This window comes from Leptodactylus fuscus, chromosome 5 (assembly GCF_031893055.1).
Source record: "Leptodactylus fuscus isolate aLepFus1 chromosome 5, aLepFus1.hap2, whole genome shotgun sequence".
Classification (NCBI taxonomy): Eukaryota; Metazoa; Chordata; class Amphibia; order Anura; family Leptodactylidae; genus Leptodactylus; species Leptodactylus fuscus.
The window spans coordinates 130,463,553-130,490,620 of record NC_134269.1 but is presented as its reverse complement, the minus strand read 5'-3'; the positions used below and the strand labels follow the sequence as shown (position 1 = coordinate 130,490,620).

At 38.6% G+C, this 27,068-nt stretch overlaps 1 protein-coding gene across 1 annotated transcript in view; it reads right to left on the bottom strand.

Annotated features, from left to right (window-relative positions):
• Positions 1 to 4,939: 4,939 nt before the first annotated feature.
• The window catches only part of CTTNBP2 (cortactin binding protein 2), a 97,984-nt gene continuing 75,855 nt past the window's right edge, over positions 4,940 to 27,068 (bottom strand). The window contains exons 11-23 of the mRNA XM_075274206.1: positions 25,379 to 25,474; positions 21,835 to 21,914; positions 17,145 to 17,231; positions 16,960 to 17,059; positions 16,312 to 16,467; positions 16,046 to 16,233; positions 14,760 to 14,938; positions 12,921 to 13,126; positions 10,857 to 11,036; positions 9,998 to 10,055; positions 8,644 to 8,776; positions 7,823 to 7,921; positions 4,940 to 6,460 (exon numbers count right to left, since the gene is read on the bottom strand). Of these exons, the coding sequence (XP_075130307.1) occupies positions 6,293 to 6,460; positions 7,823 to 7,921; positions 8,644 to 8,776; positions 9,998 to 10,055; positions 10,857 to 11,036; positions 12,921 to 13,126; positions 14,760 to 14,938; positions 16,046 to 16,233; positions 16,312 to 16,467; positions 16,960 to 17,059; positions 17,145 to 17,231; positions 21,835 to 21,914; positions 25,379 to 25,474 (1,730 nt within the window). The 3' untranslated portion in view covers positions 4,940 to 6,292. The remainder of the gene's footprint in view (positions 6,461 to 7,822; positions 7,922 to 8,643; positions 8,777 to 9,997; positions 10,056 to 10,856; positions 11,037 to 12,920; positions 13,127 to 14,759; positions 14,939 to 16,045; positions 16,234 to 16,311; positions 16,468 to 16,959; positions 17,060 to 17,144; positions 17,232 to 21,834; positions 21,915 to 25,378; positions 25,475 to 27,068) is intronic.

The following is a 27,068-nucleotide window of genomic DNA, read 5'->3' as shown; positions in this document are numbered from 1 at the left end:
TGACGCACAATGCAAAATATCTCCAACAAAGTTTTTATATCTTAATAGACAGTTCAGGTGCCAATAAGAATAGAAAATGCAACAGTTATGATAGCATTTCTTAAAGGGAACCTGTCAGTTCCATTTCATCACTCCAACTGCTATTACTACCTAACTTTTATTCAATATGCTAATGAGTTCTTTTGTATAAAAAAAGGCAGAATGCTAAGGCCAAAGTTCAAGCTCTTTCCACCTGTGTCCTGCCTCCTTCTATTTTGGACACCCCCTGCCTGTTTTCACAACCACCTCTAGCCTAGCAAATAGGAGAACTTGACTAATAATGTTACACCCCTACCCCATAACTTCGAAAGAGCTGCTTAACCTAAAAAGAACTTTTATCCAATATGATTAGGCCCCACATAGTGAGCTGCTGCTGAAAACCCTCGGCAGAAGCACCATGTTTTTTCCTGCAGAGTTTTTTTTTTACAGAAAGTCTGCAGAATTTTCCTCTGCATGCTCTCTGCTTCTATTATACAGATACGGAAAACGCCAGCATATCTGCAGATTTTTTTCTGCAGTGTGTGCCTGGGATTAGCCAGATTTCCATCCACTTTGCAGTTAATGTAAACCATAGCGTTTTCACAATGTGGAGCCCTGGCGTTACATGGATTGTAGCATTGGACAAGTGTTATCTCATGAGATAAGACAACCTGTAGGGCAATTATAGCAATAAAATAAAGATGACAGGTTCCATTTAAGTAATAGTTTGTGTTTTTTGCCAGGTTTCCCTTATGGGTATTCAAACTTTACTTGCTCCATAGTGGTTGGAAGTTTGTTGCTAAAGAACTAAGGAAATTTTACTTTAAACATGGCAACACCTTAAAAAAAGCAGGGGTATACATCATAAGTTTATTTGTAGTAATATACTGCAGTTATCAGGCTTGGTACAAAAGCCATGTCATATCTTTGCAGACTGCGATGCATTCCATTAATACATGTATTATACCCAGCATTACAGTCAACAATTCATAGGTCATATATTAGGACATAATACTATCAGGACCACTTGTACGGGCTAGTAATAGCAAAGCATATCTATGAGATTAGTTGGTGGAATATGAAATATTTTATAGCTTTCAATTTATTATATTATTATATTTTCTATTTTTACATGCAATTGTGAATAAAACAAGGGACCAAATTTGTTGGAATATTAAAAAAAAAGAAAAGAAAAATGGTTAAAAGTGTAGCAAAAATGTAATAATGTATACAATATAAGAATAGCAAGACCATAAGAATATAGATAATGTATAAATAACTTGTAGTAAACAGATAATATATACAGTCTTGCTATTCTACAGCAAAACAATGTACGGATAGTTCACTGGTGGATACACCTTAAATAGTCGTAAAGAAGCCAAGGTAATGTTGCTTGAAGATTTCTGTGAACCCCTTTGAGTCCTTTTCATTTTTACTGCCATTTTTTCTTAGAATTATACATTTTTTTTAAATCCTTTTTTTAGTTCTGTATTTTAAAGGGAATCTATATAGTTATAAAAAATGTCAACAGCATCTGTATATGGCTAAAAGAGAAAAACGTACACAAGTTTCTATGTGCAGAACATTTATGCTGTCAAGAACTTACTTGATCCTTATCAGTGTATTACAGCATATTATACATTGTATTGTCATGTTGTTTGATGCAGGGCAGCAGCATTGTTCTTTTTACACATTTCCAGTAATCAGCTGAAGTCTAGCACACTGTGACATTAGCACTAGTATAGACCCACCATGCTTCTGAGAATGGGCTATTTTAGAAGGGAATACAGTCATAGTGATTGATAGCAGGCAGCCATGAATAACTCAGGTATCACTAGTAGAAGTGACAGATGAATCTCACCATGGAAAAAACACTATCTATCTATCATTAATTGCATGAAATCTGTATAAATGAAGCTTGCGTGTAAAAAGCTTTGTTGGGCCCTATAGGGAATTTGCCAAAATGGAAACCCCAGTCCCAAATCCTCTATAATGGCTAGATAGGTGAAAAAGATGAAAATTGCAAATATGTACTTTTTGTACTCCGTCAATTACCCAAGCCTCAAAAGGGTCCATGAGGTTTATGCTATTCCATAGCGGGGACTAAAAGTCATCTCTCTATTTTTATCTATGATCTTCAGTGTTTTCACTAACTTTGGGTTGACTCATTGGAGGGAGATGGCAGTGTGTATATATATATATATATATATATATATATATATATATATATATATATATATATACATATACACAAAACTCCACATGCAAAGCTATATTTCTATAATGTAATGAACTACATATTTAACTATAGATCATCTTATGTAATAGACTTCCGTAATTTACTTGCCTAAAAGGTGCGTTTATATGGACATAAGTTATACCTTTATATAGCAAAACTATGGGTTTGTTATGTTAATTTTAGGAAAATGTAGTTTAATTCTCAGGTAACAACTATTGCGGTCATGACCATAAAAAGTAAATAGGAGTATTCTGTAGTTACAATTTGCCTGTCTAGGTCAGAGCCTATCTTATTTAGACACATCTCTACAAAGATACAGGATTGAGCCCATACATTTGGTATCTTCTGTGTAATGAAAGATTCTCTCCTAGCATTAGATACATTCAAGTTGTTTTATACGTTTTATTAATATAGGCTGCAAAATACATACATAGTTCAATAGCAACATTGCTTATTTATTTTTAAGGGGTAATTGCACTTTGTAAATGACAATTATGCAAAAGTACACTAATATATAGACATTGTTTTATATACTACAATTTTGCTGGTTGCAACACATTTTCTTGACAATTTAGTATTTATTTAATTTTTTTTAAAAATATATTTAAATGATTCAATAGTGCACTATATTAAGTAATATATTTCTGTGAATTAAAATGTAATATATTCACATTATGCCACACTATAGATGCATAAATTCATTTTGTGTCCCATTATTCATTTATGTTAGACAAAAAAACGAATCAATGCTTTTTATTTAATAAGCTGGATTGAAAGTATTACAATTGTAACGACTGCCAAATTATTTTTTCAAGTTTGCCAATGATGAAAATGTATGATATACTCAGTGAAAACACTGCCTTTCCAGATTGTTATTTTTAGATGTATATTTGGTATTTATGGACATTTTAAAGAATTGTGTTAATAAAGAGATATGTACTTTGTGTACTTGTTATGGTGGTCCTTCAATCCATTCTGAAATCAGAACTCAATTATTAGTAATTGTACAGACTGTGCGCTTTAGAAACAAATAGAATAGATGTGGATATATTAGTACTGGGCTCATGCACAGAAATAGAATATGGGTGCCTTTTTATTCCATATATTAGAGAGCTACCTTTATGTTTCTCTAACAATGTATTAGTAATTGATTGCTTATAAATTATATATTGATTTTAATATATGTGAACAGATTGCAATTACATCAGTTACTATATAACAAATTGCATGTAATGTAAATAGTGAAGGGGTCACGGTGCTCACACAAATGCCACAGTCCCTTTAAGGAACTGATTAGCTGGATCCCAGGTGTTAGACCCTCACTTATCCCTTACTGATGACCTATACTAAGTATAGGTCATCAATACAAAGGAATTGGGATCAGTCTTAAAAGGGGTTCTCTACCTTTTTGACGGCTTATCATTTAGATAGGCCATCACGTTTAGTTTGGAGAGGACCCACACAAATCACATATTTCCCACAGGACGCACCTCCCAGCATTGTTTACATGGCACACACTATAATGCTCACTCACAGTATTTTTGATAGCTGTAGTTGTGGGTATAGATAGATCCCTTTCAAGTTCTTGTGATACAGCTACAGTACAACACCCATAACCGCCACTATGAAGAATATGCAGTAGTGATGGGGTAGGTGGCCCTGGTCAAAGTTTGCACAGGAGCCCACAAGACTAAGACAAAGGTGCAGACAGTAGCATAACCAAACCACCCTGGTTTAGGTTTATGAGCTTTTTATATACTCACTGGTATGCTGGTGATGAACCTACATTTTAGTGAACCGATCCTAAGCAATTTTGACCGATCTATTTTCAGTATATGCAAATAGTAATTTAATGTGCATACAATGATCAGATGCCTGCAAAAGAGGTCTATCTGATCTTTGTATGTGGTTTTGAAGGAGGTTGACTGAACTTTGGGAGGTGGAATTGCATTTGGGCGAGTTTGTAGATTCTGTTAAGTACTTACAATTTTAGATTATTATTATTATCTTAATGTAGTTCTCCACCAAAAGCACTTCCTTTAATTGGACAGAGTTCTTCTTTAAGCAAAGAAACAGTGAGAGTGCTTGAAGCTTTGGAAAGTTAGAGGCTATGTGAACTACCATCTTTTTGTAGATCAACATGATGAATTTCCTTCAGTAAGCAAGCAGGATTATAGCAGAATAAAGTAAACATCACCATTAGAATACAACCATAGCAAACACGGTCACGGTTATTCCATTAACTTATTAGAGGTCACACGGGGATTACCTAAACTTGATTTTCTGGAGAGGTCTTAAAATAAAGGCCAGGTTCCAGACACGTACATTATAGCAGTACACAAAGAAGGTTCTTTGTTCATAGTTCCATCTTATTATCCAAATATGAGCACGGAATGAACACAAACAAAGACTGTCTGGTGGTTGTCATGTCTGTCACACTAGTAGTGTCCCCTAAATACAGGGAAAGGGTTCTAGTGTAGAGGATTGCACTGACCAAACAAATCATTGTAGAATTCAAGCTGGAAAATGAGGAAAATTCCTCAGATGTCTAAGAAGACCTGGTAAACATTAGACCGTAAGATATAGTGTTAATATCTCCAACAAAAACATAGGATAATGCAACCCAATCCAAAAATATCAAATCACAAAATAAAGTGATGCATGATCCGTCATTTTTTTTGTAAAATTCATGTTTTTTCTGTTTGCATAACTCAGTGGATCTTCCAGGATGCAGACATCTGCTATGGACATTAATATAACATATATGCTCACATATGGCATCCCCAGTTCTCTGAAATTATTTAGGACAACTACATATCGTATGATGGAACTTATCAGATCACATTTTGATGAAATTCTTCTCACACAAGTTAAAAGGCAATGATCCCCATGTGATTGGATATACCATCTAGGTATCGTTCCATCCATGGTGGTACAAATGGTTTTTCCTTAATATGTGTACGGATTGTATTTAGTACAAAGCTGTAAGCTTACTACATTATTGTTGCCTACCAAGTCACATAAACCTTCTCTCCAGTGTTTTATGGATACATTCCATTTACCATAATTTTCTCTTCACATGGATCATCAGTCTGTCAATGGATCCATAGTGATCCCCTGCATGTGATAGGGAACAATATGCTGGTCAATAAACTTGCTCATGTGGACACTTCTTCCCAGTGAAGTGATATAGAAAAACTGTGTCATACTATGAATGTAACTATTTATTTCCACTGTGTGATTCAGTATAAGACACGGCCAATCCACACAACCAAGTACAAGTTTGGACTGGAAACACTACTAGACAAGAAATATTGTGTTTATTGCAATAAGATCCGTCTTTCTACAGAAGTAATGAAGCAACAAAGTGGACAGAGCAAGCAAAAAAAACAAAACAGCAATAAATGCATTAAACAAGATGCAGTGTGACCTTTAGGCTGAATAAAATAAACAGTCAACATATTGTCTATGGCTTGTGTAAAAAGGTGCATTGATAAAATCAGTGGGTCTTCATTATTGCCACGCTGCATTGGGTTTGCGAGTACAGAAATTAATATTAAAAATAGATATACAGTAGAAGGAAATGTAGATTCCATGTGAGCCAGAACTGTGCATAATACAACACAGGATTCAGATTCTCCTGCCTGTGGTCTCTTGTAATACCTCTGTCATAAACACTTTATACATTTGGCAAATTAACCCTTTTGTTCATTTCTTAAAAATAATATTAACATCAATAATGAATCTGTAGAACAGCCAAGCTTCCCAACACTTCAATATACCACGGAAACAACTCACATGAACACATTATAAACATATATACATATTAAGTATCTGTGGCCCCATTTACAATCTATAATACAGGGAGGTATTATGTACATCAATCCTATTACTTTATACAAGAAATAGTTATCCTGATATAGCTAGGCAAGTCTTCAATACATTACAACAAAGCAATATATTTCAGGTTGCTTCTGCACATCAAGGGTTAAATACACAAAAGGTATACATTTCTGGTAGCCGGCTTCAGAATTCCTATTTCGAGTCTTTAGAAATGGCTATATGCCTTGTATTGCTGCTGCTTCTTCTGTTACTTCTCGGTATAGGAAGCAATGATTTGACTTTTGTACTGCCAGGTTCTAATTTTGGTTTCGGAACTTTGTAGTCTGACATCTGACTGCTGCTAAGAGGACAAGTCCCATTCTGTGAAAAGAAAGTCATTTGGCAAGTTAACATTTCAGTTATAATGTAAGAAAAAAATGATACCCCGATGATTGGTAACTGTGGCTGCAGAGGGTCAATGCACCTAAAATATATTGGTGTCAAATACTAATATCTATGCAACCCTTTTAGGTATGTGCTATCTGAAATGGAACAAATGAAGGAAAAGCAGGAGGATATGACAAAAGCCTTGAAATAGGTTTCCAAGGTGACACTATTGATGATCTATCCTTAGCATAAGTCAACAACATCAGATCTCTGGGAGTATGTCTCCTGGTACCTCCACCGATCAGTTATAGGAAGGAGACACTGGCGTGGTAGGTAAAGAGGATGTGTGGGGGTTTTTTTTTGTTTGTTTTTTTTTAAACGGGCCGGGTCAGGTTAAAAAAAAATAAAAAAAAAATTATATATATATATATATATATATATATATATATATATATATATATATATATATATATTTTTTTTTTCCAGATAGATAGATTATGAAATAGAAGTGAAACCCTTTGCCAGTTGTGCCTTCCCGAATTTCTTCCGCTGATTGGCCTCAGTGACCACTATGGCCAAACAGCAGCCACAGGAAGGGACCTGGGACATCACATGTCATTCGCAGAGGCCACTGATTGGCCTCAGCAGTCACTTGCTGCAAGGACTTCCGCCAGAAGTCAACAATGGACCGGCAGGCCTGGACCACGTAGGGACCCCGAAAGACGGAAAGCCTGTCTGCTTAAAAAGCAGTTACCTGAGGAGAACCGCGGACCCCATAGACTATAATTGCAGGACTTTTCTCTATGACGATTTTAAGTGGAATATGTGGCAGCGTCTCATACGGAATCTCCAACGCAGATGTGAGCCTAAACTACATGTGCCATATAGCACAGAAACAACAAAAGTACAATGTCTCAAGGCTAGATGTGAATTATCCATAGAATATGTAAACACTGAACACCGTTTTACAAATTCACAAGCGTTAAATGTGGCCTTTTATCTCCATTTAAAGTGCAAAAATACATATCTAAAAAAAATTACTGTGAAGTAGTATTGCCCACAAATAAAACATGCATAAAGAACCCGGGAGGGCTGGCTGCCATATCTACAAAAACGCAAAGATTCTTTCCATGAAATGTACGGAATACAATACAGTGTAATATATGATCTGATATATATATGATATGATATATGTGTTGCACTTTGCACGTTATACATTTCTTAACCAATTAATAGAAGGGAAGAGACATCCAAGATTTCCCTTATACTTCCATTCTCCTTAGACACCATTACTGGTGTAGGTGGAAAAACTGCATCAAAACTATGAAATGTGACCCTTCAAAGCAAGTTACTTACTTTATGGAGCTTTTGAGAAGGCAGTTTGTTGACTGTTGCTGAACTCTGGTCATTTGATGGACTTTTAAAAATCACCAGACAGTTATCCAGGTCTGCGATCTGCAGGGATAAAAGTTGATAGTATTATAATGTTATGTATAGAATTATTCATGTTGTAGGGCAATGTACTGTAAAAAATGGAAAATGTCATGGAGCAGTTTTTGAATATTAAACAGGCACTGCAACAAACTAAATTCTGCATAAATGAATGGTACAGGTGGTTATAGGAAACTTTGCAATATGCCTCTGCAGAGAGAACTCCCTCTTTCTGCTCATATTAGGCTATCACGCTGTTTCCCTGCCCCCTCCCTATGATAAAAATTGAAAGAAGATGAAAATTCTGCTATATCTATCTCAAGACTGCAAGTCACATGACTCAGATTACACAAGTCTAAAAAATTGTATGGAAAGGAATGGGAGGAATTGTTAGAAAGCTCAGGAGATAAGAGAAGAAACATAGGATTAGTGTGATGTTGGAGCAAAACAGAAGATCTCTATCACAAAGTGTTTAATTTTATTAGTTCTGTATTTAGATATTGCATGGTCCTGAGGGGCATTTACTGAGTGAGAGAGAGTGTCATGGAGCAGATTCTTTTTTTATCCATTGTGTGCAGTGTATGGCAGCTATTCCACATCCACCAGCTCTGAGAGAACTGCAAAGTACAGAACATAGAAGTCATATAATGACCAGAAATGGTGTTCGTCCTCATGCACACAAGTAACAGATAGCAACTTAGACCCAATACCTTGCTCCTTAAAAAAATCTTCTTTGTTAACATTACCTTGGTAATGTCTGGCTCTGACTTGCTGGAACACATTGAGCGCAATTCTTTCACAAGGTCAGTCTCATCATCAGAACTGGTTGACAGTCTCTGCTCTATGTGGAGAGACCTAGGATGATCACCACCCAGAGATCTGCAGAAATGACAATGAAAATATTGTCTTCAAAACATGTGTAACATATTAAATTCTACTTTTATTTATTTGTTTTTAATTTGAGGCTTTGCCAAGAAATTGTATGTATGTGTGAGTATTACATTGAAGAAGTTTGTTTTCTATTTTCAGGTAGGTAATGGTTGATAAACAAGCTCTTCGCTATAAGTCTAATATATCTATATTACTGCAATAGGAAATCAGAGGAATAAAAGAACACCACAATAGCTGCATATAAGAGAATTTGCACAAAGTCCATAACTACTCATTGATGGCAAAGCAAGATATTTTGCTGGTTTGAGTCATGCACCTTTTGACATTAGAAGCACTATATGGGCTATCTGTGGATAAAACAAGTTTACCAGAGCATTCTTCTAATATATAGGCAGGTTCCCCTGCGCCTCAATGTTTACCTTTGAAGAGGATAGCAGGGTGCCATGAAGTGAAGTGTGTGCATGGTGCCTTCTCTGCTGCAATGCCAACTTTCTACAACATCACAGACTCCCATATACTCTAGAAGCCAGCCAATATGGCGACAGAAAGTCAGAGTGTAAACAGGCAGAGGAACAAGACTTCTCTCCTTCCTAGCTGTACTCTGCAAAGGTAATAAATGGAAATCTGGGGACCTGCATATGTATTTGTAATAAAGCTTATCCAGTGCAGGGAAAGAGCTGGGAAGTATTATTTGTCCCAGGATAACACAGTTTAGATCCATTATTATTATTACTATTAGGTTTTCTTGTATAGCGCCATCATATTTCGCAGCACTTTACAGACATTGACAGTCACTGTCCCATATAGAGCTCACAATCTACATTCCCTATCAGTATGTCTTTGGCATTTGGGAGGAAACCGGAGTACCCGGAGGAAACCCAAGCAAACAGTTAACATCCATTTAATATCAATATTTTTTTTACAGTGCTGAAATTTGATATCACACAATTTAGTGTGCAGGGTCAGACTGGCCCACAAAAGTACAAGAGGATTCTCCAGTGGCCTCAGAGTCGGACATAATAATAGACCAAAAGGAGAAGGCTTCTTTGGAGAAGACTTTGTAGTCAATCACATGCCACTGGGGTCTATCTATACCTGGGTATTCCTTCGGTTTGATTCGCAAATTATCTTTTTTAACCCCGCTGATGATAATCTTGTGTGCGCGCATTAACAACAACAAAGCGCAATAAACACGTAAGCTGGTCATACTTTTTTTTGTTCCATGAAGAATTGTTTCCATTCTGTATCGCATTTCTTGATGAGTCCCCTGCAATGAAGCAGAAAGCATTTCTGAGGACTTACATTAAAGGACATGACACTTGAATTGTTAGATACGTTGCTATTTACACATTTCACCAGGACAGTGCAGTGGTTGCCCTATTATATCACAGATGTAACGTTCTCTAACAGTAGTTTCGCAATAATAAAGCTTGAAAACAACTGTAACAATAAGGGTGCATTCACACGATGTAACGTTGAGCGTGATCTGGCACGTATACATGTGCCGGCAGATGATGCGCTCAAAATGCTCCCATTCATTTCAATGGGAGTTAGGAGCGTATACGCTGCGTTATTTTGCGCCCCGTATACGCTGCTAACTCCCATTGAAATGAATGGGAGCATTTTGAGCGCATCATCTGCTGGCACATGTATACGTGCCAGATCACGCTTAATGTTACATCGTGTGAATGCACCCTAAAAATGAAGATAGAATTGGAGGCAAGTAAGGAGAACCAGGATAAAAATTAGGAGGCTCCATCCTTCCATGTTATGATCTGTCTTGAGTCAAATCTACTTCTGTGTTGCAACAGTGCCACAGTTTACAATGTTTTCTTGTTCCATTATACAGTATAAAGGACACTTTCCGCATCCAGAAGCTATTTAATGTGACATTATAAACATGCACACTGGGTTTGGTCAAACGTACAAGTTTATTTCAATGGCGAGATGGGAGAAAACATAGGGCTACATCAGCATGTGGGATCCTTATTGCTAGAAACCCCACCTGCAAAAATACCTTTGGGTTAAATGTACAATAGATTTGAATAATATTCATTACTCAAAATACCTTTTTTTCTCTCTTCTGTAGAGTTCCATGAGGCATTTAGGTTAGACGTTTTACGAGGGCTTGTACTGACTTTTCTCCAGGCTCCATTTTCTCCCTTTTTCTTTCCGCCACACTTATATGAAGAGCTCATTGATAAAGTAAAGCTTCCTCCTTTAAAATCTGCCATATACTGTTCTATATCTGAAATATCAGATGGTCAAAATTAATAAAATATATTTCCCCCTCTCTCTGTATATACATATTTATTATACCCTCCTACACACAACAAAAAACATTGTGATCACTTAAAAACATACCTATCTTGCTCTATACTACTCTACTCATGTAGGATGATAACCAAGATGGATGCTGGAGCATGCACTGTCGGCTCTGCCCGAACCTGAAGTGGCAGAGCTGACAACACATGCGTGAGATTGCGATCTCACTGAAGACTGATGCTGCTGATGATGTAGCAGAAGAGGAGGCAGAACAAGGGAGTTCATCATCGTGGAGGGCGTGAATACAATGGGCAGTCGGAGGGAGCGAACACACTGAAGGCTATGACACTGCTGTGTTCGGAACACAAGGGGCGGGGGACGCCCCCTGTCTCCCTGATCTTTATTTGCATATCTGCAAAAAAAACCAATTTACACAAAAACCACTGTCTAGAAAACAGAAACAAAGGTAGGAATAGAATAGCCTTTATAAAGGCGATTCCAATGTAGGGTTAGTGAAAAATGTGTTCTCTGAATGATAGAGTCCCTTTAAACAGATTACATTCTTTCAGATTAATGTTGTAATTTTCATTTCTTTCAATTTATATATAAGAATTTGGGATTCTTCATGCAAAACCTCTAATCCAGAAAAGCCATATCTGTACAGGTTACACCACGTATTAGGCTTCCAAATCTTTCAGTAATCACGCTTAAACATCTGAGACTATGGTATACAAGGTGAAAGTAAACGGTAAGAAATGCTACCTCTTTTGTCACCCCCTCTACCTAACAGATTGTAAACTCTTGCGAGCAGGGTCCCCAATCCCATTTTGTGAACTCGCTATTATTCTGTAATGTCTCATTTTGTCTGTACTTGAATCCTACAATTTATAAAGAGAAGCGGGATATGTTGGCACTATATAAATAAAAAGTACTATTAGTGGTTCTGCTGTGCTAATCATCATCATTTCGGAATACATTGTTGGCCACTAGGAGGCATAAAGAAACCATTTTCATTCCTACATGCAAGTCAGTTTTTAGAGAATTTGACCAACATGGAGAACATTATGTGCTAACAACATTAATAATAATTTTGCATAATCAGATCACTGTAAATAAAAATATTTGGCCCCCAAAATTATAGTAACCAGACAGACACAAAAAAAAAAAAAAAAAAAAAAAAATCACTTTGTCTTCACATATAAAGTTCAAATGCAATATCTGAATTTACTGCCAAACACAACATCTTATACCACCTAGCGCTAGGGCCTTGTGTCATGGGTTTGACCTCCTTTACAATGTAGGTCATCTTAGCTGTTCAGAGGAGACCACTTGCTACTTAGGGTTAGTTCACACAGGCACAGGGGGGCCAAATTATGGCACGTAATCCACGTCATAATCCACCCCCTCACAATGGTAGTCTATGGAGACCGCCAGGCTCACGGAAAAAAGAAGCAGGTTGCCCTTTCTTCAGGTGGATTCCGCGGCTTGCTGAGTCGCGGCAGCAACCTCTGGACTCGGCCCATTCATTTGAGCCTACTCCGGAGAGGGAAGCCGCGACAGTTGTGGCAGACGGGTTTTGACCAGAGAGTGACGCGGTTCCCTGCGTCACTCTCGGTGCCAAGATCCGCACTTCCGCTCCCCGTGTGAACTAACCCTAAGGGTCCTAAACAACTGCTTGGTGACTTCCCCCTGCTGTAAGAAGGATTTTATTGCATCAACAGTATTTCCAACAGCCGAATACATTTTAAAGAAGACTGAATGGAAAAATGATTAACTTGTTAAAGACTCAGTATATTAATAAGATTACTTTAAAATCAAGTCTTTCCTTCTAAATATTATTCCTAACTATGTTACAGACAATTCTTACCATTTTTTGGAACAGGACAGCCATGCAGAATAGCTTTATTAAGCAGAATGCTGAGAGCAGCCTTAACAATCGCCTGTTGTCCTTGGCTTGGAGCTTTTGTGGCTGTAACATGTCCAAAAACAGAGGACCTTTTTGATGTGGCAATGGATAGGATTGCTTCTTGGACTTTTGGAACAATCACTGCGTTCCACAATTTTGACATCCACCTACAAATACACATAACGCTTCATGTAAAAGGGATACAAACTACTGCAACCCATTAAAGGGGTTGCCCAACTTAAACACATTGCTGATTTATCGATAGGCTGTTTTTCGTAATGTTTGTTTTAGTATGGAAATGGAAGAGAAAAGGAAACAAAAAACCCCCCAAAAACTGTAAAAATAGCAATGTGTTTAAAGAGGACCTTTCATCAAATCGGGCACATGAAGTTTTATATACTGCTGGAAAGCTGACAGTGTGCTGAATTCACCACACTGTCGGCTTTCCCAATCCGTGCCCGGTGTAAAGCGCTATCGGTCCCGGTACCGTAGTGCTCTATGGTCAGAAGGGCGTTTCTGACCATTAGCCAGAGACGTCCTTCTGCCTCGCGGCGCCTATCGCGCTGTGCTGTGGAGCCGGGAGGAACTCCCCCTCCCTCTGCTCACACAGCTCATCCATAGACGAGTATTATCAGGAGCGGGAGGGGGGAGTTCCTCCCCGCTCCACAGTACAGCGCGATAGGCGCCGCGAGGCAGAAGGACGTTCCTGGCTAACTGTCAGAAACGCCCTTCTGACACTAAAGCGCTACGCTCCTGGGACTGATAGCGCTTTACAGCGGGCACGGATCGGGAAAGCCGACAGTGCGCTGAATTCAGCACACTGTCAGCTTTCCAGCAGTATATAAAACTGCATGTGCCCGATTTGATGAAAGGTCCTCTTTAAAGGAATAAAAACAAAGCTCAATTCACCTTTCTGTTCCTACACGGGTGCCCCAGTTATCACTGCCACAGTTCTGCTGTTTCTGACCTCTACACAAACAGCAAGTGACTGACTGGCCTCAGCAATAACAAGCTGCTTGTGCTGAGGTCCCAGCTGAAACATGTGATTAAGGGCAGATTACTAGACAACAGAAATACTGAAGTTGTGGCAGTGATAACTGGGGACCAGCTTGGGAACAGAAGAGTGAGATAAGCATTTTTTTAAAAAAAAAAATTTCTTAAAGGGGTTGTCCAGGAATTACAACAATTGGGCAGAGGCTGGGGAAGGTGAGAATAAAAAAAAACATATTCACCTGTTCCCAGAGCTCTGGTGTCCCCAAGTCCCTGACGGTCCAGCTCGCACCAAAGCTTGTGCCAGCAGAAATTCTGAGGCTACACGAGGCTAACCGGTGAGTAAGATTTTTTTTTTTATGTTTCACCTTCCCTGGCCTTCAGTCCAAATACTGTAATTCCTGGACAACCACTTTAAAGGGAGTCCAGCTAACTTGAAAACAGCAATATGTTTAAAGGGAGTCTGTCAGTAATAAACTGGTTATACATCTAAAGTAAACAAACTGACAACCTGTTTTCAAGTTACAACCACTTTAGGCTCAATCTACTTCAAGGCATTATATCAGACATGGAAATTAAAAGAAATATATTTAACAACTTAATACATATCAATAAAACATTATCATGACTATATACAAGAATAACAATAACTATGCTGTCATCTCTAAAATATCCTTATAAGCTGATCAAGAAATATTAACTGCTGAATTTCAGTTTAGATGGATGATATTACAAGGCAGCATTGGTCATATATATGTCATTTAAAAAAAAAAAAAGATACAGTATAAAAGAACAGACATGTGAACTCACTTCACCATTACATGAAGATTTCCGGGTACTATTGGACAAGATATAAATGGCAGGGGGCCGATGAGGGCCTCTGGTGTGCCTAAGCGGGACAAGCAGGAGTTCAGCTGGTGCCAAACCATATATATCCAGTCAGCGCCTCTACATAAAGGATCACTGGGTGAAGGCATTTTACCTTTGAACTAAGAGATATAACAAATGTGATTTTTTTCTTTTTATGATATACAATATAAAAATGCTGAAATCTAAAATAGAAGAAAGCGGCCTCATTGCACATATGCTGCTTAACTGTGCTCATGAAATTAATGAAAACATCAATTTCAGTAAAACCTCTGCATGACTTTTGGTCATAGACAGTTGAGCTACTGGTATAAAATGGTGCATGCCTTGTGCAAGCATGTGCAAGGAAAGGATGGTATGAAAAGAACAATATAATGCAGCGTTTCCCAAGTCTGATCTCAAGGAACCCCAACAATACAATTGAATAAACTCATTAAATATTGATGCATTTAAAGTAATTAAATCACCTATGCATTATTAAGAATAGACTCAATATCTGACCCACAATGGGATGTTATTAGTTTATCATAACCATAACAACGATAAGCATAGACTTCTTCTGCTCATTACATTGATATTGTGATGTATGGTCACAACTGCCCTAGTGAATTAGTAGGTTCCCATAAACCAAAACTAGTATATTTTGCACAGATAATTTGTGCTTCTCTGCTTACTGTCATTTCATTTAGGTGCACAACTTAAATGCATACTGCCTACAATCCAAGCCGGGGGAAATTACGCTAGGTTCACACTAGTGTGCGGGTTTATGTCCTTTGGGTTCGCATGGGGACTTGAAAGACAGAAACCCTATCCACTTAAAAAGCAGTTACAAACTGAAACCCGCAGGACCCTATAAACTAGAATGGGGTCCACTGGGTTTCTGACGACTTTATACTGAAATCAGCGGAGACACTACAGCAGGGACTTTAATGCCAGTTTTCTGCCATAAATAAGTCATAAACTGGAAGGCTGTGGCTTTTTAAATTGCACCTTGACAAAATTTGCAACAAGTGACATTTTAACGTCACCCTCACCACTTTCTGAAAAAGGCAGTGCTAGTGTTACCTGGTCTAGATTTATCATTGTATACCCCTTTATTTTATTACTGTGATAAGCTGTACACACACACACAATACAATTTTGTACAGAACCCCTTACAAAATCCAAAGCACTGATAGTGTTAACTATAATGTGTTTGATGGCCTATTATAAGTAAAGTTATACAGTACCTTCTGTAAAACCTTCTTCTTCAAAACCTTCTGGAGTAAACTGTGCATCGGCTCTCCATCCCATCTTAACTGCACCCAACGGAAATGCTGCTGAACTAGTAGTTCAGATCCTTGTAGGCGAGCTCTTCCCACTGTACCCATCAAAAAGCAATCTTCATGGAAGTAGTATGCCTCAGATGCTCCATTTGCTTCAACAGTAAACATGTGAAATGTGACAATGATAACCACTTAAGAATAAATTAGCACAAACTCTGCACTTCACTTACCTCTCTGAACACAAAATGGATTTTCCAAGCCTCGATTTTCTAACGAAGACATTAAATCTCCAAGCAATTCCAACATGGAGACTGTCTCCAACTTTTTTAGAACAATAATGGTTTTCTTCTTAGATGGAGGGGTATCAGTAACTGGAATCAGGCAACCTGAAAACAAAAAGTAATAACAATGATCAGTTAAAAAAAGCATGCAACAAGGCGAACCATGTCTATAGCAAAGAAGGTATTTTTTGTATCAAAATCCATAGAAATCAAAATGGATTTGTGGGGCCAAGTAGAGGAGTTCACTACATAGATACAGCATCAGATCTAAGCCTAGGGCATAGATACAGTAATGGAGAAAAGCCTACTACTTAGATGAATTAAAATATCCAAACCAGTAAAAATTGGTAATTGTCAGAATCAAACCTAGATTAAAGTATATAGATATACACATGAAGTATGCCTGGGCAGACAAGAAACAGAGTGCACAAGACTATATTTACTGTAGAATCAAGGTTAAAAAAAAAAAAGAAAAATATAATTTTACTGTAAGTTAGGGAAGATGATGCCATAAGAGAGATGTTTTTGGGCCAGTTGGTACAGATTATACTTTGTTCTGGAAAGAGGGAATAGGTCGTCATTTCTTAGGCCACTAACCTGAATTGATGAATATGTCTACAAGTTGCTGTTTAGATAACTCAGACTCCGCCTCAACCTTTACGATATCACAGCTAAAGCCAGTAGCCTCTTCTTTGTGCTGGTAGGAAAAAAAAAAGACATTTACTAGCATTTTAGTGCTGTACATATGTGGTATGACCTAACAACAAGCCACAGTATGATACCTTGATGCAACATGATAACTGATCCACAATATATTCCTGTAGACTTCCTTCTGGACCTTGGAAGATAATATTGTGATATTGTTCAACCTGCAAGAACAATTTTAACATTAGAACCCTTCAATATACACATAAAATATATAAAATGAGATACAGAAAGGATGATCAAATATTGTAAAAGTGATACTAAATATCTTCTACATTCATACATTAAAGGGGTTGCACCAAGTTTGTTATCCTCTATCGAAAGGACCGACAATAATTTCATGAACGGTGGAGGTCTGACTGCTGGGACCCCCACTGATTCTGACAGGAGGAAGCAGCAGGTCAAGTATGCTCTATAACCTTCCGGGAGCACCATGGATAGCCAAAGTACAGCGCTCGCTTATCTCAAGCACTTCCAAAGAGAATGAATGGAAGGAGCAACAGGGTGAAATGAATGAGGTCATACTCGTTTTTGTATCTCAGGGCAACTGGATGACTTTAACTGAAAGAACTGGAGGAGGGAGCTTTGGTGAAGGAGATGGTTCTCGTTATTACATGATAAGTAATCCAAATATGTGATAGGTCTATACCATATAATTAGCATCATGTTTTTACTTAGGTTATTAAGGTTGTAGTGGTATAGTATGGAGGCAAGTGTTGTGGATTGCACAAGCAACAGTGTGTGACCATTACAAATGAGGCAGATTTCATTTGAAAACTCAGACAATCTCACGTCAGTGTATTTTTCAGATGCATGACAGTGATTCCATGGTAAGGCTGCCTTCACACGGAGTAACGCCGGGCTCAATTTGAGATCATTTTTATAGGTGTAGAAATCTGAGGGTCACGTTAACGTTGCATTTACGCGGCTTTTTTTTTTTTACTATGAGCGCATACACGGCGTTTTTTTCTCACGTACACGCTCCGCGTTTTTTAATGGAGCATGTACACGAGCAAAAAACACCGCGCATGCGCTCATAGTAAAAAAAACGCAGCATAAATGCAATGTTAACGCGACCCTCGGATTTCTACGCCTGTAAAAATAAGCTCAAATTGAGCCTGGCGTTACTCCGTGTGAAGGCAGCCTAATAGATGAAACTCCAAAAACCAAACGGGTATCACCATAATCCTACTGACCTACAGAATAAACAAGTCGTTCTTACAGCATACTAAAGTTGTAAAAACAAAACAAAACAGTGGCAAAATGGAGTATATTTTCATTCCACCCCGAAATTTTTGTTTTACAGTTTCTCAATATAAAATTTGAAATATGTAATAGCGCCACAACAAAATAAAGCTTGTACTGCTAAAAAGCGAGCCCTCATATGGTTATGTTAATAAAAATTGGTTGAAGTATGTTGAGAGGAATTTACTGTAATGTTTTAATTAAGGTAATTTTTATGAATATTACTAGTTGCAGGAGAATGAGGGTTTGGGGTGGGGAAACACCATTTGTAATATCTGCTTAGGGCAAAACAATTCCATTTACCAGATCTACTAACAATTAATATATACAGTGGGGCAAAAAAGTATTTAGTCAGTCACCAATAGTGCAAGTTCCACCACTTAAAAAGATGAGAGGCGTCTGTAATTTACATCATAGGTAGACCTCAACTATGAGAGACAAAATGAGAAAACAAATCCAGAAAATCACATTGTCTGATTTTGTAAGAATTTATTTTCAAATTATGGTGGAAAATAAGTATTTGGTCAGTAACAAAATTTCATCTCAATACTTTGTTATATATCCTTTGTTGGCAATGACAGAGGTCAAACGTTTTCTGTAAGTCTTCACAAGGTTGGCACACACTGTTGTTGGTATGTTGGCCCATTCCTCCATGCAGATCTCCTCTAGAGCAGTGATGTTTTGGGGCTGTCGCTTGGCAACATGGATTTTCAACTCCCTTCAAAGGTTTTCTATGGGGTTGAGATCTGGAGACTGGCTAGGCCACTCCAGGACCTTGAAATGCTTCTTACAAAGCCACTTCTTCGTTGCCCTGGCAGTGTGCTTTGGATCATTGTCATGTTGAAAGACCCAGCCACATTTCATCTTCAATGCCCTTGCTGATGGAAGGAGGTTTGCAATCAAAATCTCTCAATACATGGCCCCATTCATTCTTTCATGTACCCGGATCAGTCGTCCTGGCCCCTTTGCAGAGAAACAGCCCCAAAGCATGATGTTTCCACCCCCATGCTTTACAGTAGGTATGGTGTTTGATGGATGCAACTCAGTATTCTTTTTCCTCCAAACACAAAAAGTTGTGTTTCTACCAAACAGTTCCAGTTTGGTTTCATCAGACCATAGGACATTCTCCCAATACTCTTCTGGATCATCCAAATGCTCTCTAGCAAACTTCAGACGGGCCCGGACATGTACTGGCTTAAGCAGTGGGACACGTCTGGCACTGCAGGATCTGAGTCCCTGGCGGCGTAGTGTGTTACTGATGATAGGCTTTGTTACATTGGTCCCAGCTCTCTGCAGTTCATTCACTAGGTCCCCCCGCGTGGTTCTGGGATTTTTGCTCACCGTTCTTGTGATCATTTTGACCCCACGGGGTGAGATTTTGCGTGGAGCCCCAGATCGAGGGAGATTATCAGTGGTCTTGTATGTCTTCCATTTTCTAATTATTGCTCCCACAGTTGATTTCTTCAATCCAAGCTGGTTGCCTATTGCAGATTCAGTCTTCCCAGCCTGGTGCAGGGCTACAATTTTGTTTCTGGTGTCCTTTGACAGCTCTTTGGTCTTCACCATAGTGGAGTTTGGAGTCTGACTGTTTGAGGGTGTGCACAGGTGTCTTTTTATACTGATAACAAGTTTAAACAGGTGCCATTACTACAGGTAATGAGTGGAGGAAAGATGAGACTCTTAAAGAAGTTACAGGTCTGTGAGAGCCAGAAATCTTGATTGCTTGTAGGTGACCAAATACTTATTTTCCAACATAATTTGCAAATAAATTCTTAATGTGATTTTCTGGATTTGTTTTCTCATTTTGTCTCTCATAGTTGAGGTCTACCTATGATGTAAATTACAGACGCCTCTCATCTTTTTAAGTGGTGGAACTTGCACTATTGGTGACTGACTAAATACTTTTTTGCCCCACTGTAACTGGGCCACATGGTGGCTCAGTGGTTAGCGCTGGAGTCCTGGGTTTGAATCCTGCCAAGGACAAAATCTGCAAGGAGTTTGTATGTTCTCCCCGTGTTTGCGTGGATTTCCTCCCATTCTACAAAGACATACTGATAGGGAAAAATTTACATTGTGAGCCCAAACAAAAAAGGCTTAGTAAAAAGAGTCAAAGATATTTCATCTACTGTAATAAATAAATAAATAAATAAATGTATAATTCCCCTCAGGCTGTGCTTCTGCCTAAGTATATAGTAGCTTAAAGAGGACCTTTCACCGATTTGGGCACAGGCAGTTCTATATACTGCTGGAAAGCGGACAGTGCGCTGAATTCAGCACAATGTCGGCTTTCCCGATCTGTGCCCCGGGTAAAGCGCTATCGGTACCGTAGCGCTTTAGTGTCAGAAGGGCGTTTCTGACACTTAGCCAGGGATGCCCTTCTGCCCAGCAGCGCCTATCGCGTTGTACTGTGGAGCGGGGAGGAACACCCCCCTCCCTCTATGGACGAGCACTGTGAGCAGAGGGAGGGGGCGTTCCTTCCCGCTCCACAGCACAGCGCGATAGGTGCTGCTGGGCAGAAGGGCATCCCTGGCTAAGTGTCAGAAACGCCCTTCTGACACTAAAGCGCTACGGTACCGATAGCGCTTTACCCGAGGCACAGATCAGGAAAGCCAACAGTGCGCTGAATTCAGCGCACTGTCAGCTTTCTAGCAGTATATAGAACTGCCTGTGCCCAATCTGATGAAAGGTCCTCTTTAAGAAGGGAGATAATAATTAGAGATGAGCGAACAGTAAAATGTTCGAGATTCGATATTCGTTTCGAGTAGCCCCTCAATATTCGACTACTCAAATCGAATATCGCACCCTATTATACTCTATGGGGGGAAAATGCTTGTTTCAGGGGTAGGCAACGTTCGATCAAATTATACTTACCAAGTCCACGAGTGAGGGTCGGGCTGGTTCCTCCGAGAATTCTTCTCCTTGCAGCGTTCCCGCGGTATCTTCCGGCTCTGAATTCACTCTGCCAGGCATCAGGCCTGGGCAGAGCCGACTGCGCATGCCCGCACTACAAGCGGACATGCACAGTCGGCTCTGCCCAGGCCCGATGCCTGGCAGAGTGAATGAAGAGCCGGAAGACGCCGCGGGGAAGCTGCACGGAGAAGACTTCTAAAGGTAGGAGAAGAACCAGCGTTGATTGGCCAACTGTATAGCATTTGGCCAATCAAAGCTGGTTCTGCATCGAACTTTTACATTCCAATAGCGAGTGGTACTCGATCGAGTACAAGTATTTCGAATACCATAGTATTCGATCGAATACCTACTCGATCGAGTACTACTTGCTCATCTCTAATAATAATCAATGTGTCACTCATTATTATAGTAGAACCATTCCTCTGTGAATTCCTGTGAAACAAAGTATTGCAGAACATTTGATCCCTCAGTTCTTGTGGTGGTCCACCACTGGTGGTGGTCCCAGCTGTCAGACCCACAGTGATCAGGAAATGGTGGCACATGCTAGCCATAAGCCACTGTTAATACCCTAAAACAGCATCATCTACATCAATTATTTACAATATAACTTACCAAACGGAGAAAGTTTTGCAGTGTCTGGAGTGGGATCATTGATGCATAAGCCACACTATTAAGACATCCAACCTTCGGACCTGAAATAACAAACATAAAATATTAAATACATATAAAGAACAGAAAATTCTACAAAAGTAGTGGCAGAAAGTTGTCTTTTCTAAATGGTGAAATAACTGCTAGGCAACCAGACCATGTTTTCCTCTAAAACAAAACAAAACAAAAACAATACATTTGCCCTTCATTGACCTAATATGATACATACAGTATATTAATCTAATCCAAAATATAACACCATTTTCCAAATAATGCAAGGAGCAAACCTTAGTTGACAGTGAACAAGTGATAATAAGGACACAGTCCATCAATTCCTCATAGTGTAACTAGTAATTTAAAGAATGTTGTCAATACTTTCTGCAGTAGATGGTACTGCTAAGGTCACGTATCTAGGCAACAGACCTATAGCATACTCTACTCAGGTCAATAAGGTTATTGATTTTGACCATGAATGTACTGGATTCAATTTAACTATGGAACTATATTAAGCTTGAAACAAATTTCTAAAATACACTTAAACCCATGGATGACTAAAATATGAACTCTAAAAACTTTATTTTTCTGAGCCTTAAATATTGATGGCCTATCTTAAGAAGAGGGTCTGACAATGGGAACCCTCATCAACTATCTGTTTGAAGATCCTATAGTGCTGAGAACTATGGTTCAACTATAGCTCATCCCCATTTACTTGTAATACCAAACACAGTCCTCATACAATGTACAACAAAGTGCCTGGTATTCAGTGAAAAGGTCGCTGCACCCTCCTGAAAGGGTACAGTATCATCAAAGAGCTGATCTGTGAGGGTCCCAGGTATCTGCCCCCCCCCCCCCCCTCCAATGGTCACATACTGATGACCAGGTTATCAATATGTAAATCCTGAAAAACTGCTTTCACTGGGCATATACTGTATTATACCACATTGGTACAACAGATACAACATGTTATTTGGCATGGCATTGTTTGGTATATGCTCACAAGGTTCTCCCACACAGATGGGATAAGCTTGTTATACATTACACAAAAGTTCTAGTGTATGATGCCTAGGATATATATATCTGTTAAAGGGGTTATTCACTTTTGGGATCTGTGGGGTCCTGGGTGGCAGACTCCCACAAATCTAATATTGATAGCCTATTCTAATGCCATGTCATCAATTAAAGAAAGTGGATAACCCCTTTGATACAAAAACACAATTAAAGGAGTTGTCTGGGATAAACTATGAATTTACCCTTAGACTAAACCCCTCCCCCTCGCCTAACTTCTAATTTACGAAAAACTACAATTACCCATATCCCTGGGGCGGTCATGTGACTGCCCCAGGAACACTTTCTGATAATTCAGTGACGTTCTATTTCACTGCTTCTGAAACAGAACAACACCAGTACTCCCATCCCCCATCAATACTTACCAGTCTTCCTGTCCCAGGAATGGCTCCTACCCTCTTCAAGCGCTTGCTGAAGACTGGAGATGCTGCATTTGCAAGACATGCGCAGTAGAGATGGGGCTCTCTCTCTACTGCATAGGCCTCACATGTACTTCCGATTTGTGTGCAGCGACTCCAGCCTGGGCACAGTGAAGAAGAAAGGAGGAGCCGTCTCCCAGATCGGAAGATAGCTAAGTATGATACGCTGTGGGGGGAGGGGCTTGCTTAGTTAGTTAGTTGCGAAGGGCTAGTACTGGGCAGATAACTTAGCTAGGGAGACAGCGAGGGAGGTGTAATGGATTGAGAGACGAGGAGGGAGCAGTGACTGGGATATAGCATGGAAGGTACACAGGAAACTACATACAGGATGCTACCACCACAAACAAATGCAGGAGGTGCCAGGAGCTCCCACAAGTATCCAGAAATTACTCAAAACACTGCTAAAAGTATATGGGTGTACTTTTAACTCATTAATGGCACCAACAGACCTTTTAAAAAAAATAAATAAAAATTTTGCCCGAAAATATCGGAATTGCGTTGTTTTTTTTCCAGTTTGCCTACAAATATATATATTTTTTTTACTGTTAGACACTAGATTGTATAAAACATTAAATAGTCTCATTAAAAATTGCAACTCGTACTGCAGAAAACAAATCATATGGCTTTCTGATCAGAAATAAAAGCTATTACTTTTTAAAGACAAGAAAAAACAAAAAATAAAAAATATTAAAAAAATATGAAAAGGTTTGTCAGGACCGTAATAGCTATAAAAATGAGATATATATATATATATATATATACATACTAATCAGTATACTGTTGCTACAGATTTGTCTCGGTTGCTAATATAGCTGTCAGAATGAGGATGCAGAGCAAATTTTAAGAAAAAAAAAAAAGTTTATTTTTTCGTAAGTAGTATAGAAAAAAAAAACCTATAGAAATTTGCAGGATGGAAAAAATGAAAATTGATGATGTGATGGTTGATGACATATCAAATAATATAAAACTGTTTCTCATATTGCCAAGGGGCAGAATGGGACAATAGTTATAAAGATGGCGTACACACACATACAGTATACATTTGCAATTTAGTTATTTTTGCCGCTGATATAGCTAAAACAGCATTCCTGTTAAATTCAGCTTTTGCCTAAATGCACCCTAACATGTCTTGTGTCTCACGTGAATACCTGTGTGTCAAAAGAATTATTTTGCTGACCTTCAATCTGAAATGACAAGCAGAAGCCCTGACACATGAATTCCTCCAGACACAATCTCTTACACAGCACTATTTCACCTGTACAGCTAGCTGAGAGATGCATCACCAGATTGTTATTCTTCAGCACTACTTCTTCCTTGTGTCAAATGGGCAGATGTCTCAGCAATATCAATGAGATATCTATCATCAAAACCCTTCTATGTATTAAGTCACAAAGTTAGATATGTACAAATGTAGCAAGGTTTAATAATAATGTATTAACTAAACGATGACACAGTGTCAACTCATTTATTTTAACAGAGTTCAATAGATTCTGTTATCTCCTGTGACAAGATAACATGGTGCAACACATTATCATGGTAATGTTAAACGTCCGTGTATCAGTCAGTCTTCTGCATGCAGAAGACAGAAACCTGTCATGTCGAGTCTGGCCGTGAGCGCCGGGTGTGCGTTTTATGCTCTCTGCGGCGAAACCGTTTTTTTTTAAACCGGACACAGAGTGCTGCATGTCCGACACTGTGTCCGGTTTAAAAAAAACAGTTTCGCCGCGACGAGCATAAAGCCCTCTCCGGCGCTCATGGCCGGACACTTTTCAAACCCATTCATTTGAAAGATGCCTGCAGGTCTCCGTCTCCTGCCCAGTTTTGAACGGAGTCCTGGGCGCAGATGTGAACAAGCCCTTACTAAGAACAGCAGTGCATAGATTTTACATATTACAGGAGAAGTAGCCATTTTACTCTTGTGGTATATTACTGTAACTAGTGACAGATTTACACAGGACAAAGACAGAATACAACTAAAATCCAGAATACTACTACAGAAACTATTAACTAATAAAACCCCTTACCTGTCATGAAAACCGATACTTGAGCCACCTTGCTCATTCTGAGGAATTCCCATGGCGACTGTAGGAAAATCTGACCAACAGACCAGGTAGTATTTCCTAAAAAAAAAAACATGGAATATGGGCAATGTTTTTTTGGGGGGTAATATGAACATAGTTTCACCTTTCAATTTATCAGAGAATGTTTTTCTAGCTAAAATCAGATACTAATACATATTCTTTTTACAGCAACCACACAGGGATCATATGAACCTTATTATGAACCTGACTCACTGATATATATGGGAAAGTATTTTACGCTTGCTCTGTAATCTGTGCTGAGGTCACTGTTCAGGTAGGGGGATGAGGTTAGCCATCACATATGTTTAAATATAAAAATAAACTTGAATTAAATAGAATGTGTTTTCAAAAAATGACCTATATTTTTAATCGAGTTATATGTTTAACAAATTTTAAAATGATTTTTGTTGAGTTTTTGTTTTATTCTGTGTTATCATCTTGATGTTAAAAAATCCTAAAAATCCTGTAGTTCTTACTCTGACCACTGGTGCAAATAATATGCTGAAACTTTCCGTTTTAGTAGAAAATTTCTTTGCAGAAGACCCCTAACTTATTAAGACAATGATGATCACAGCTATCATGTGTGTGTAGATAACACAGAAACCACCAGTCCCAAAAGGTGCTTTCACAGTTTATGTACTCCCCTCTCCGTGCAATGACCTCTGCAAAGTTCACATAAAATGCTTAGAAAATACTCATATAGGAGTCACTAAGGTCTGCTTCAGACCATTGTTTCTATGACCCATGCTCTATCACCAGGAAACAAGAAGTAAAACTATTTTAGGCCTAGTGGCAATTGCTGGAGTTGTAAGATTTTGAGGATTGATTTAAATATACAGTAGATAATACCATGGGAAATTAAAAACAACATTGCCAAAAATTCTTAACGAATATATTTGATATAAAAAAATGTGAATTAAACAATAGGTCATTTCCTGGTGACAATTTCCTGTTAAGCAATAGGACATTTTTCCATTGACTGACTTTGGCAGCTCTGCCTGGATGGCTGTAACCAATTAAAAATAAATAATAAATAAGCTGCTTGTAGTCTACATTCAATTCAATACCCAAACAGAAGACACTAAAGCTGTAAGGAAAGCATGCGTTTGTTTATATTTACATGTATATATCCATGTGTGGCTCGACTACAATGTAAGCAATGCATTCACAGACACTGTGCTGTTTGGACATGCTTCTTTGAACACACACTATCCATGCAGATGTGGTCTTATAGAGCTTAGGACAAGAATGAAACTAAATCTACATCTTCAGAATGTTCAGAGGTGAATCAAAGAAGAGCTACCTATGTTTTTATATGATAATGCCTTTGACCTTAAGTTGATGCCAATACTGCTTGAACTGCATCTACATTTTCATCATCTTTAAAATTCTAATTCAAGCTTTATGGAAAACCTAAAACTGATAGGACTCGGTTCACATAGCGCCTTTGCTCCATATATTCTGTTTTCTTCCTTCATTTTTTCCTTCAGTATTACTACAATCTGATATATTACAGAGGATTAGTGAAATCCTGCAACTAGTTACATATTATATACTTAATATGCGCCCTCACACACTAACACAAATGAGTACAGCCCAATGAAATTCTTAGCAGCAAAGCTAAAAAGTTTAG